The sequence below is a fragment of the Equus asinus genome, chromosome 2 (genome assembly GCF_041296235.1).
Source record: "Equus asinus isolate D_3611 breed Donkey chromosome 2, EquAss-T2T_v2, whole genome shotgun sequence".
In the NCBI taxonomy this organism is placed as follows: domain Eukaryota; kingdom Metazoa; phylum Chordata; class Mammalia; order Perissodactyla; family Equidae; genus Equus; species Equus asinus.
Genome location: NC_091791.1, coordinates 139,271,854 through 139,285,995, shown reverse-complemented (window position 1 = coordinate 139,285,995; position 14,142 = coordinate 139,271,854). Strand labels below are relative to the sequence as shown.

The window sequence follows — 14,142 nt, the reverse complement described above, 5'->3', positions numbered from 1 at the left end:
GACGACACATTTCTCAGAATGTGTCCCCGTCGTTAAGTGGCACATGATTTATTCTGATAAAACTCCTGAACTCCAAAGATGAAGAAAAAGCCTTACAAGCTTCTAGGCATAATGAACCACGGTACTTACAGAGGAAGAAGCATCACACTTTCTGTCGGCCTCAAAGTTCACTGGGAGGAAAGGCCTTTAGGTGAAGAATTCTCTACCCTTTCATATCACCCAGCCTTCAGGGTGAGGAAAGGAACCAACATGGCAGGGATTCAGACAGTCGTTCATCCACGTGCCTGATCCGAGGAAAATCCTAGAGAAAGGACTCTAATCAAAACACCATGAGTGTGCACAGAGACCCTGTGATAGGAGAAAATGACAAGGAGAAGCACAAGGGTAATCAGTGATTCCTAAAGAAAGACCGATATCATTTCATGTAAATGAATGTCGAGTAGTGCCTGGGACTGGTAATGAGTGCTAAAAAGGAAAAAAAAAAAACATTGAAGTAGAAGAGACATTCTACAAGCAAAATTCTAATTATAGCCCAACCAAAAGTATGAGTTATTATAACAAAGCCTAGTTTGGGTGGGGAAAGGGCAAGAGGGAGAAAAGTAAAATCCTCCCAAATAAGTCCCCTGGGGTTGCAGGGTGAAGGAGGGTGGACGTGAGGTGTGCTGAGCGTCTCCTGTGGAGGAGAGGGCGAGCTGTGCAAGAAGAGGGCCAGGAATAGACGTGTGCTTAGGTGTGAATGCTGGGAAAGGGAAGGTAGCTATTCATGGAATAGCAATGTCCGGGAACATTCCCCACTTAACAAGGGGAGAAACTGCAAGGAATGGTAACCTGATTCAACCGGTCAAAATAAAGAAGGAAGGAAACAGCGACAACAAAAAGCAACATACATTGAAAACATACAGTGGGATGAAAGGACGAATGGAAACACACAAAGCAGCGTGGTGTCCTGAGGGAGAGCACGGTCTATGGAGCCAGACCCCCTGGCTCAAATCGCAGCTCCATCACTGACTGACTGTGGCTTTTGGCAAGTTGCTTAATGGCTTAGAGATTTCACTATCTGTGAAATGGGCAAGTAATATACCTCTTTCAAGGGGGGTTGTGGGGATTAAACGAGTTAACGTACCAGAAGCACTTAGAACAGGGGCTGGTGTCCAGTGAGACCAAGCAAATGTTTGCTTTATTATGTATAAAAGAGTAGCAATATTCCTATTAGATAAAGTGAAACTTAGTATTAAAAGTACTAGATCAGATGAAGAAGGTTATTATATAATGGTAATAATAGTCACTTTTATCACAAGTCCATATGTGCCACATAGAATGGCAGTTAAATATCTAAAGTAAAAAGTATTGAAAATACAAGGAGAGCTTAATGAAAATATTTCACAGTGGGCGAATTCATGATACCTCTTTCAGAGCCAGAGAGATGTAGTGGACAAAAGTAAATCAGACCGAGGAAAAATGAATAATGGGATCAGCAGACTCAATTTAATAGGCACTGTCGAACTTTTTATTCCTCAGATAATTTTTTGCATGACTATGGCACATTTTAAAAAATTAGTCATGTGCCACAAAGCAAACCTTAATACATTCAAAAAGTTAAATATTTTACAGATCACATTTTTTGATCATGAGAGATAAATAATAAAAAGTACCAAAAAATCCTTAACTGCTTGAAAATGAAGAAACATAATTCTAAGTAACCCTTGGATACCTGGATATCCTTAGATCAAAGAGGAATTCAAAACCAAAATTAAAACAGTAACAAAGACAACACTTCTGGGGCCAGCCGGGTGGCGCAGCGGTTAAGTGTGCACATTCTGCTTTGGTGGCCTGGGTTTGCTGGTTCGGATCCCGGGTGTGGACCTATACACTGCTTGTCAAGCCATGCTGGGGCAGGCATCCCACGTATAAAGTAGAGGAAGGTGGGCACGGATGTTAGCTCAGGGCCAGTCTTCCTCAGCAAAAAGAGGAAGATTGGCAGTAGTTAGCTCAGGGCTAATCTTCCTCAAAAAAAAAAAAAAAAGAAAACCCAGCCTGGAGTGGTGGAAAGAGCTCTGAGCTGCAGCCCGAGAATCCAGGGGCCTCGTTGGAGCTTTGCCTCTTCCTGCAGGGGGACCTCCATCAAGTCACTAGACATGGAGTCTCTGTGTTTTTATTGGTAAATGAAGGGACTTGGTCCCGGCGTGATCCCTGCTTCTCTGGGCCTGTGTGTATCAGGTGACTGTTAAAAAGGAGCTGCTTATGAAAGGAGTAAAGCATCTGTCTCTTTGCCAAGAGTATAATATGCTTTTGTGGGAGCGTGTGCATTCTCAGATGACTCCCCTGGTGGTTGTTTGTGTTGTCCAGGTCCTGCAGGAGCAGATCCGTGCCCGGGACAACATTAGCTACGGAACGAATTCTGCCTTAAAGACTCTGGAGATGCGTCAGCTCTCTGGTTTGGGAGATCTTCGAGGAAGAGTGGCGAGGTAGGTGGGCGAATGGTTGGGGCTCTCCTCCTCAAAAAGGACGCTGGCCTCAACTCCATTTCAGTGGGGAATTTATTTGTGAAGCCCCAGGCAAATGCCTCGCAGTGTTAGCCCATCCCTTTCTCAGCCCATGAGCTCGAACGGTGGAAGTTAGACCCGAGGGTGGATGTGCCACGATTCCTCATGTTTCTGCGATTGGAGTTGTGTTTGTGGAAAGAACTGATGGGAGAGCCCAGCTGACTCGTGCAATGTGGTAGGGCCATACTACGTTTGTTGAATCCAGTAATACAAAGTTGAGCCTTATATTTTGCATGTCTTTTAAAAAAATTTTTTTTTTTTGTAATTCATTTTGAATTTACTTTTCTGAAAGTATTGGTCCGTGATAGACTGGAAATTTTGCTTTCCAATGACAAATGTGGTTCTAGCCCCTCACCATTCAAAGCGTGCTCGGCGGACCCACAGCATCCGCGTCACCAGGACTGTTAGAGATGCACCATCTCTAAGGCATTTCTGGGCCTCTCCTGCCCTCTGCTGCTGGTAAGGGTCAAGCGCACGTCTACGGGGAGCTGTGGAGCAGTAGGTATTCAATAAATGTTTGTTGGATGAACTGAGGATCTGGGAAATCACTGTAATAGGATGGAAACAACTTGAAACCTTTTTGTGGAGATTGGGTTAGAAGAAACCCCAGCTCTGTTCTACCTTCCAGAGCGGTGGGGAGTTAGAAGAGCTGTAGAGCTGCAGGCAGAGCAGCGACTTCGGGAGAGCCCCCAGGATCCTCCTAGTCACCGGAGTGGCGGTGAAGATTAAGGGAGGCCGTAGGTGTGAGAGCATCAGTGCCGTGCCCCCAACGGAGTCTGCATACAGCACGTGGGAGCTGTTGTTATATCTCAGGGCAGCAGTGGTGAAATTACAAAATAGAGAAATTATTTTGAAATACCTTCAGGAATTTACCTTTCTCTTCTGCAGTTTCTTAACTTCTCTGCCCAGCTTGTTCTGTAACAAATGCTTTAACTCTGAAACAATCAAAATCGTTTGTTGTGAGCACCACGTGGTTTTGCTTTATTTCGTGGCTATATTCATCTTTCCCCTGGAATGTGAATGAGACTTGCCTTGTTGAAATAAACTAGTGTGAAATAAAAATTGGGGGCAAAATTTTGGCTTTCTTGCATTGCTGAGGTTGTATGGAAGGAGTGTGAACTTTCTAAGTGATATTCTTCAGTTACTAGGCTGCCGTACGATTTGAAGTGTTATTTCACAGTGTTGATGGATCCGTGGGGGATGGAGATGGTGGGAGTACCAGTTGGCCCTGATCCTCCCCTGGAGACCAGCTCGGAAGGGCAGGTTCTCCTCGGCGGGGAGAGACACGCTCCCGAGTCAGCACAGCACGCCCTACGCAGGACTTGCTCACAGAGCTTCCAGCTGCCCCCAAAGCAGAGCTCATGGAGTTTAGCTTTCCTGTTCCTGCTGGAACATTGTTTGGCTTCTTGACTTTTCCAAGACTCAGCAGCCACATCCACTTTCCTCTGTGAGGTCTGTGCGTGGTGTCAGAGCCTTAGAGGAGAAATCTCTGTGTACTGAGGCAGGTGCACAAGCTCCCTCAAGGTAAACAAGTCCAGGAGCAAAGGAAAAAATAAAGATAAATTGGACATCATCAGATTAAAACTTTGGGGCTATTATAAATAATGCTGTTATGAACATTCACATACAAGTTTTTATGGGGTCACGTGTTTTCATTTGTCTTGAATGTATAAACCTAGGAGTGCACTGGTTGAGTAATAGGGTACCTCTGTGTTTAACCTTCTGAGGAACACACAGCCAGACTGTGTTCCAAAGCGCCCGCACCGTTTTACGTTGCCAGCAGCCGTCTGTGGGTCTGATGTCTCCAAATCCTCACCAACGCTGTTTATCTGTCTTTTTGGTTATAGTCAACCTAGTGGGTGTGAAGTGGTATCTTGTGGTTTTGATTTGCATTTCCCTAATGACTAATGGTGTTGAACATCATTTGATGTGCTTCTTGGTCATTTGTATATCTTCTCTGGAGAATGGTTTATACAGATCCTTTGCCCATTTTCTTTTTAAAGTTTATTTTTTATTTTATTTTATTTTTTTGGTGTGGAAGATTGGCCCTGAGCTAACACTTGTTGCCAATCTGCCTCTTTTTGCTTCAGGAAGAGTGGCCCTGAGCTAACGTCTGTGTCCATCTTCCTCTCTTTTGTCTGTGGGTCACTACCACAGCACGGCTTGATGAGTGATGTGTATGTCTGCGCCTGGGATCCGAACCCGGGCTGCTGAAGCAGAGCATGCCAAAGTTAACCACTACATCACTGGCCTGGCCCCATGCCCACTTTTAGATTGAGTCTTTTTATTATTGAGTTGTAGAAGTTCTTTATATATTCTGGACACAATTCTCTTATCAGATATCTGACTTGAAAAGATTTTCCCCTGTTTTAAGGGTTTTCTTTTCATTTTCTTGATTGGGTTTATTTGTTCCTTTTGAAATAATAATTTCTTTCTCTTTATTGACATTCTCTATTTGATCAGACACTGTCCTTACACCTTCCTCTACTTTGCGAAGTGTGTTTCCTTTATTTCTTTAATCATCCTGTATTTATAATGGCTGCCTGAATGTCTTTGTGGTTTAAATCTGATATCTGTTCCCTCTCATAGGCAGTTTCTTTTGCTTGCTTTTTCCCCTGTGTTTAGTTCACATTTTCCTGGTTCTTTGAGTGTCTCATAAAAACCAGGCATTTTAGGTAGTATATTGTAGCAATCCTGCATACTGATGCCCCAGGCTTGTTTTTGCTGTTCGTTTAGCGACTTGGCTGGACTATTTTGGGGATGTCTACTTTCCACGCAACATGAAGCCTCTGCTGTCACCACTCAGAGGGTGATCAGGCACCCTGCGATGGTAGTTTTTCCGGCAGGGCTCTCTTTGACTGTCTCTGTCTCTGATCTTTTATTAAGCTGTCTGTCCCTGTTGGTATCACCCCCAAATCTTGGGCTCCACTGATTGCTGGCAATTTGCTCTGCTGTTTTTTGACAATGCCTTGGGACATAAATTGCTCTGGAGTCTGGTTCAATTAAATTATTACCAGCACTAAGGGCTTGATGATGTATATATACAATAATTATGTATACATGTGTGTATACATACATATAATGTGGAAGATGAGTAACTTAATGATTTAAATGTCATTGCCTTCAGTGTACTATGCCACTGTGTCACAAGCTGTAAGAGAAGTTCTGCTTAAGCATGTTGCCCAAGTCGTGTCTGTTGCTAGACCTTTGAGACTCTCTTGCTGGACTTCTGACCACCTCCCTGCCATCACTGATCTAACAGCCAAGGGGTAGAGTCATTCTGCCGCCTGATGGCCACAACCAAGAACTATATCTGGGAGCTAACAGCCGCCCAAAGATCTGGAGAGAAAATTTGGAATGAGTCCATTTGTTGGTTCATTTATAATATAACATTAGGATGAAGTAGGATAAGTGGTTAGAGTCATTGCAAATTCTTCTTTGTCCAAAGCTGTCGTGCCGTTCATGCAGCGATATTAGGAGTGCTTTTTTGAAAAGACAGGAATGATGTCTTTGATTCAGTACTAGCAGAGACAGCAATATTGCTTCCCCCTTTTTATATGTGTTTCTTAAATGTTTTCAAAAATATTTTGAAAATATTTCAAACTTATGGAAAATTTGCAAGATTTACCAAGTGTTAACATTTTGTCGCATTTACTCTATTTTTCTTTCATATATAAAATTTTTTCTGAAACATTCGAAAGTAAGAATAATGTTGTTTTAGACATAAGAACACCAGAGTTGATTTCACTGTGTGTGTCTTCTGACAGCAGGCTGGGTACCCCTCCGTGTATCCCTGCCTGCACCCCGCTCCCTGCCCCCCGTCTGCCCCATTATTTATATAGGTACTCAGGTGATGTGTATATATATATATATATGTATTTTTTTTTTTTTGGTGAGGAAGATTGTCCCTGAGCTAACATCTATGCCAGTCTTCCTCTATTTTGTATGTGGGATGCCGCCATAGCATAGCTTGACGAGGGCCTTGTTAGGTCTGCACCTGGGATCCAAACCTGTGAACCCCAGGCAGCCAAAGCGGAGCATACGGACTTAACCACTGTGCCACCAGGGTGGCCCTAAAATATATTTTAAAAAATATTTAAGTCAGGGGCCAGCCTGGTGGCATAGTGGTTAAGTCCATATGCTCTGCTTCGGCAGCCCAGGGTTCACAGGTTTGGATCCCAGGTGCAGACCTACACACTGCTGGTCAAGCCATGCTGTGGCGGCATCTCACAAACAAAATAGAGGAAGATTGGCCTAGATGTTAGCTCAGGGATGACCTTCCTTAAGTAAAAAGCAGAAGATTGGCAACAGACATTAGCTCAGGGCCAATCTTCCTCACCAAAAAAAAATAAATAAATAAAAATTGTCAATATTTTAAAACAATTTTGTCCTAATAAATTTTCTTCTGTTACTTACAAAAAGGATTATAGCATTTTCACAAAATGACAGAGCTAAACAAGTTGTTAAACTTAAAGAAAATGTGAGTCAATACTAAATAAGGACTTAAGAAGGTTGGAATAATTGAGCTGGTAGCTTACTTTCTTCAAAGTCTATAATAAATTAAATTTTCCAACAGTTTTCTCAGTTTGCTCACGATTGTTTCTTGCATCCTGCTCTTTCTCTCTGGGTGCTCTTTTCTTCCTACTGAAGTACGTTATTTAGTGATTCTTTCAGTATGGGTTTGTGGGCAATACAGTTCTTAATCTTTGTATGTGAAACTGTCTTTATTTTGCACCTATTCTTGGATGATTGGTTATTTTCCCTCAATCTTTAGAAGATATTTCTTCATCATCTTCTGATATCTATTGTCTTTGGTTTTTTAAGATTTTATTTTTCCTTTTTCTCCCAAAGCCCCCCAGTACATAGTTGTGTACTTTTAGTCGTGGGTCCCACTAGTTGTGTGATATCTATTGTCTTTTGATATCTGTTGTGTGCTGTCAATCGAACAGTCAGTCTTTGGTAAGTTACCTGTCTTTTAAGATTTTATCTTCATCATGGATTATTGGAATTTCACCATGCTCTATTTATTTTGACTTATCTCACTTTTTATTCACTGAACACTTTAAAACTCATGTCTTTCTTCAGTCTTAGAAAATTGGCAGCACTCACACCTCAAATATTGCTTCTCTGCCATTCTCTCCATTTCCTTCTTTTGGAATTCCTCAACTCCTCATTGACTTATGTTAGCTGTTCTCTTTGTTTGTCCTCCTTGTTTCTTAACTATTTTTTTCATGTTTTAAATTACTCTCTGTCTTTGCTGCATTCAGAGTGAGCTCCTTGCTACTATCTTCTAATTGACTGATTCCATCTTCAATCGTGTCCAGTCTTGAGTTTGTCAGGTCTTTTAAGGCAACTATGTTTACTTCCAGGGTTTCTAATTTTTTCTCTTATCCGCTTGTTCTTTTTTCATCTCTGCCTGTTTTTGTTTAATAATTTAGAGTTCTCCGATGGATGTTAATCTGATGGATGATTTTTTGGGTATCTTAAACACATTTATTTTAAACTCATTTGATCCCAGCTTTTTTTGTTTTTTGTTTTTTTAAGCTATGCATAGCTGGTAGAGGCCCACTCAGGCCTATACTTTCACTTACCCTGCTTCCTGTATTCTGTCACAAGTAGAGCCAATTCTTGCCCCTATTGCCTCGTGGGGACTAAAAGTTTCTCTTACTTCTATTGGTTTTCAGATACAGAGCCCAAGCAAGCCTACAGCACCAGCTGTAGCAAAACATATGCTTTGCTCTATCTTCTGTACCATCTGTCTGCTTTCCACTTTCATCCATTCTTTTTTGTCCTTGGGAGTTTATACCTTTTTTTATTCATCTGGTGTCATCTTGATAGGTTTTCAGGAGAGAGCCAGTATAAGGGCATGTGTTCAGTCCACCATGTTTAACTGAAAGACCAGGTAGTAGTTTTAATTTGCAACGTTTTAATACAAAGTGATTGGTAAACTGGTTAAATCTCATTGCTTATTAGAAAGTCTGCCAAGCACTGGCATGCTCTTTAATCTTTATTCATGGCTTAGAATCTATAGATCCATAATATTTTATTTTCTCTAGTTTCTGGAAGGATATAATTTAATCTTAGTCCATTAATATGCTGTTTTTGAAAGTTGGCTGCAAATATTCTATGTGAGGTAGTGAGTGAGGCTCTTTTCAGTGTCTGAATCATTTAGGGAGTAGTTCATGCACCTTGTTCAGGCCTCAGAGCAGATATCCATCTTAAAGAATACATCCCCAGGGCTTTTAGGAAGATTGTCGACAGCTGATTTTCTGAAAGTGAGACTAGCCACAGGCTTGCTCTTCTCTGTGTGTATTTATAATGACTTGTTCAGCAACTTCCCAATATTCTGAACTCCTTTGACTGAATCAGGGGGATGATGAACAAGAACGAGATGTCAAACGTAATCTCCATCAATAATAGAAAAATATACATGTAAGCTGAATAACATTTGACAGTAGTGGCATAAGAATGTTTTTTAAATTTGCAGTGTATATATTGGAGAGAAAAAGCTCCCCCTATATCCCTATTTTGTATAATAGTATCTGACACATAGTAGACATTCTACAAATACTCACTGACTGACTGACTGAATTATGGGTTGGGGTTCCAACCACAGCATCTTCACATCTACTGCAGGAGGCCTTGAACCTGACCTCACTTTCATGACAGTGGGTCTATCCCACATATCTCCAGCTCTGGCCTGCTTGTACTCCAGCCTCATTTCTGCTTCATGGGGGGCCTAGGAAAAGAAGGTAGGATAGTGCATATTTCATAAAATTGTAACACATTCTTGGCTGTTGGTTGAAATATTTTCTCTGTGTAATTGTTTTTTCTGATTATAAAAATCACACATATGTATTGCAGGAAAGTTGTACAATTTAGACAAGAGTGGAAAATAAGATAAAAATTACACATGATCCAGAGGTAGTTGATTCATATTTTGCTTGCTTCTTTGTAAAATTTTAATGACCATATGCATCAAGTTCAGTCAGGAAAACAGAAACCGCTCTAGGTATTTTAGCAGCAAGGGATTTAATACAGGAAATTAGAACTTGCAAAACCATTGGGAGATTTGGGGGAGCAAAGTGAGGGAAGCTGTCATTGGCTTTCAGGAAAACAGGAAGTGCGAGAATCACAGAAAGGAGCCACTGATAATCTTAGCTGCCAATAGCAGGGAAGTGAATGGTTGGCCCTGAGTGTGCCTGGGAGTGGCTGTAAACCTCACATCTGCAGTTCACCTGTGTGTCTGTCTGCCCTCTGCTGCTAGGGGAGGAAAGGGCTTCTCCTTCTCTTCCACCTTCCAAATCTCACATAAATGCCTCCCACTGGCGGAATCTAAGTGAGAACCCTGCGGGCAAGGGAGGCTGGGAAGTACAGTTTTGGGGTTTCTGCCCCTGTGATACAGAGTGCACTCACAAGAAGCAGAAATGCTCTGTCAGTTCTGAGTGACCCATTTATGTGCCTCTTCCCTTTGTCACCAGTCCGCCAATATGGTTTATCTAGATCTTTTGCCTTTATCCAATTCCCGTGAATGTCTGCCATCTCTTATTCTTGGGAAAATGAACCCCCAGATATGTTATTTGACAGTCTGTCAACTGTGAGGGTTTCCCTTCCTTAATACCCTTTGGGCCACTCCTGAGTGGGCTTTTAAGTGTCAGCAGTCTTCTTCTAAAAGATGCGAACATATTGGGAGTGACCATCTGTGAACCAGCCCTGACCCTCCCCCCTCAGTCCACCTGGTCAAGAGCTCCTCAAGAGGCCACAGGTGTGAGTGGAAGGAAAGCTGGCCCAATAGCAGGTGCAGACACCATGGGAGTCCGGCTTGTGTCACCTACTTATGCCTTCAGGACCTGTTCACGCCTGATGTCTGTGTGTACCCCTTTCCCTCAAAGATGGAGTGCTGCTCCGTGCCCACCTGTGTGGCGTGGTGTTCAGGGTTGGTGCCCAGACTGCGTGGTCGCTGAGGGTCCCATGCTTAGGCATGCAGTCTCGACTAGAGCCCAGTAGCAAGCCAGCAGCTACTTCTCAAAGCAGGAATGAATGTGCTGGAACAGGGCAGAACTCTGCTCTATCCCTAGGGGTCCATTCTGTGACTCTCCTGTGAGGGCTGGACAGAGGCTTCCCGCACCGCTTGTCTGCCACAGAGGCTTTGAGCAGCGCTGGGGCTGGCGCGTTGTGGGGCCCTGGGGCAGAGCAGCTTTCACTGCAGCTTGGAGCAGCCTCAGAGCCTTCCCCTGCTCTGGGCCCACTCGAGGCGCGCGGCTTTACAGGTGATTGGATGAAGGGTTAGGTGTAGTACTCTCAAATGTGGTACAAGTTGGCTTCAAAATCCAAAGAGGCTCCGAACTTGCAAGGGCAGAGGTGGTCCCGAAGAGCGACAGGCCACCCCTGGCCCATGATGTAAGCCTTTTGCAATTGGGCTCTCACTGCACATTCAGTTTTGTACTCATGAGCATTGTAAAGCCTTCGCTACTTCGATGGTGACATCTGTAGTCTTAAGCAACATCCCTGTGGTTTAACTGAAAAACCATAATGAGGGCAGCCCTCTGAATTCATTCTAACCTCTATTAAAAAGAGTGACTCATAGTGCAGTTTCTTTGAGTGGGGTCATGCATTTAATGGTGTGTGATAGCACTTGTTTTTAAACTTTAATGAGAGTTAGCCTTGCTGTTTGTCTGGACAGATGTGACGCCAGCATAGCCAGACTCTCCGCAGAGCACAAAACGACCTATGAGGGGCTCCAGCACTTGAACAAAGAGCAGCAGGCTGCCAAACTCATCTTGGAAACGAAAATCAAAGATGCAGAGGGACAGGTACAACTTGTCTCAGGTCGCCTTTTAAAAGTGGATAATTTTGTTTTTAGCTGAGAATGACGTGGTGTTGATTAGTTCTGACAGGAGAAACTAGCTAGGGCCCCCAGCATGAGCATCTCTTTTCTTTACTTCTTTCTTCGCTCTATTTCGCTGGAGTGGCCTTCAAGGGGATGGTAACCAAACTGCCAAGAATTGTCGGTGTAGTGCTAATTTTGAAGATTCTTTCCCTTCATTCCTAAAACAGTGTGTTCTAGAAATTCTAAATTACAACTCCAAAACTACCTCTTGCACAAGTAAATATCAAGTCTTCTTTTACCTGCCACTCATCCCAATTTCTGGTTAGGAAATGTCACTATCTTCACTGGGACTCATTCTATGCACGACCTCATCCCATAGTCTGTATGTGGGAAAGAACTAGGAAAGCGAGAGGGCAGGCTGGCCGATGAATTTGAGAGTATTCCACCTTCAAATTCACACACTCATGTCACAAAGCAAAACTCTTGGCATTTCATAATTTGTTTTTTTGGCCACTTAAAAGTTTCTCTTTCCCATAACGGGGCCTGTCTTCTAGGACTTTCCCACTGTATCTACCCTACCTCCTGGTCTTCATTTAAAGAGAGATCATTCCAGTAAAATGGGTTATCTGGTCAATTCATTAGATTAGAAATACTTGTGTCCTGACTATATCCAATAAGGATCTGAATCTACCTATATGAAAAGCACAGATATTATAAAACCACGGACAAAAGAGAATAACATGACAAGTTCAAGAATTTTTTTTTCAAAGATTGAGTGAGGACAGAATTACTACATCAGAAAATAGATGCTGAGGAGATAATTAAGCTTCCCGGTAGCCAAGCCAAGTAAAATTCATCTAGAAGTTAATAAAAAGAGACATAGTTTTTATTTGTTCTAGATCTGATAAATGCTTGTTCTATGACTCTTTAAGTAAGGAACATTGAACATCATAATTTTTGCAGAAAATAAAGACATTTCATATAGGACTAGTTATATATTAAAGTTTAGTAAAATGACAAGGGAATTGGGTAGGTAGTGGGAAAAAGGAGTAGGAGGGATGTAGTTTACAAATTATATTTTCTGGTAACTTAAGTTGATACGGAGGTAAATCTGGGACCTTAATGGATTCTGTAAGCTGTGAGAATTCCATTCTCTGTGACTAGCAGCCACCTTGGCGGTAGAAATTCCAAGGTAAAAATGACTGTATTTTTGCCAGCAGGTGGAAATAGTGGTCCTGGGCAGGAACTGGGCTTGCTCATCAGAGAACTGGAAAGTTAAGTGCTCAGAGCATAATGAATATTTTGGCAGTACTCCTGGTCTTGATTTTTGATGGGTGTGCATGATAGAAAATGGAAGTGGAAAGATGAGATGAGCTCCTAAATGAATCTATTAAATTAGGTTGACTCTTAATGCCATTGACTAGAGTATAGCTTACTAAATGTTATCTGAAATTACTTCTGAAAAGATTAGACGTGATATTTACAAGCAAAGTTTCTTTTCCAGATTTCTCAGCTTTTGAACAGAGTGGACTTGTCAATATCAGAGCAAAGCACTAAACTGAAGATGTCCCACAGAGATAGTAACCACCAGCTTCAGCTTTTGGACACTAAGTAAGTAATCAACTTATAAACATTGGTTTGGTTCTTTATGAGCTTATTCAATACTACAGTTTTTTTCCACTTGGTTTTTATTTATTGCACAAAGTGAAAACAGTACTGGAAGTTCAAAGGAAAAGTTTCCACGTAGCATGTTGCCACTTTAGCTTCCAAATTATTGTTGTTAGTGGTTGGATAATAAACTATCTATATTTATTCAGCACAGGCCTAGGTACTGAGAATCCAGTAATGAAGGAAAACAGATGCTGTTCTTATCCTTGTGGAGTTTATGGTCTAGGGAGTTGATGAGCATTAATTGAATAATGTCTTAAGTGTATGCTATATTATTATGAATGGCAATAAAAGCTTTGAAAGAAAGGTACACGGTTGTGGTAGCCTGACTAATGATCTCCCAAATATAACCACGTCCTGAGTCCTGTAAATATATTACCTTATATGGCAAAAAGGGACTTTGCAGATGGAATTAAGTTAAGGGTCTTAAGATGGGTAGATTATCTGGGTTGTCAGGGGAAACCCGATGTAATTCCTAGAGTCCCTCTAAGAGGGAGGCAGGAGGGCCAGAGTCAAGAGAGAAGGTCATGTGACATGGAAGCAAAGATTGGAGTGATGTGCTTTCAAGATGGAGGAAGGGGCCACAAACCATGGAATATAGGAGGCCACTGGAAACTGGAAAAGGCAAGGAAACAGTTCTCCCCCAGAGCCTCCAGAAGGAACCACCCTGCCCACACCTTGAGGTTAGTCCAGTGAAGCTGACTTTAGATCTCTGGCCTCCAGAGCTATAAGAGAATAATTGTGTCGTTTTCAGCCACCAAGTTTGTGGTAATTTGTCATAGCAGCCACGGGACACTAATACAGTGGTGCTATGAGAGTGAACAACAGAGGCCTGGTTGTGGGGCCTTCCGGAGGAGGCGATGTTTGAAGTTAGAGCTGAAGAATGAATGGGATTCACTGGGTAAAGAGTGAGGGGAGAACAGATGAGATGGAATAGCCTGTCGTGGGAGGAATGTGGCACGCAAGAAACTGCGGGATGGCAAAGGTGGCTGCAACAGAGAGCAAGGGGGAGGTGAGGCTGCAGAGGAGGCAGGCTGGCTTGCGGGGCCTGGGAGACCACCTTCAGGATGGTTTTTGTCTTCATCTTTAGAGCAATGAGGA

General features: G+C 42.4%; 1 protein-coding gene across 4 annotated transcripts in view; it reads left to right on the top strand.

Moving 5' to 3' along the window:
* The window catches only part of FAM81A (family with sequence similarity 81 member A), a 62,565-nt gene that overhangs the window by 32,418 nt on the left and 16,005 nt on the right, over window positions 1-14,142 (top strand). For all 4 annotated transcript variants that reach the window (XM_044764792.2, XM_070500683.1, XM_044764791.2 and 1 more), the window contains exons 4-6: window positions 2,347-2,465; window positions 11,227-11,356; window positions 12,878-12,984. In XM_044764792.2, coding sequence (XP_044620727.1) covers window positions 2,347-2,465; window positions 11,227-11,356; window positions 12,878-12,984 — 356 coding nt within the window. The remainder of the gene's footprint in view (window positions 1-2,346; window positions 2,466-11,226; window positions 11,357-12,877; window positions 12,985-14,142) is intronic.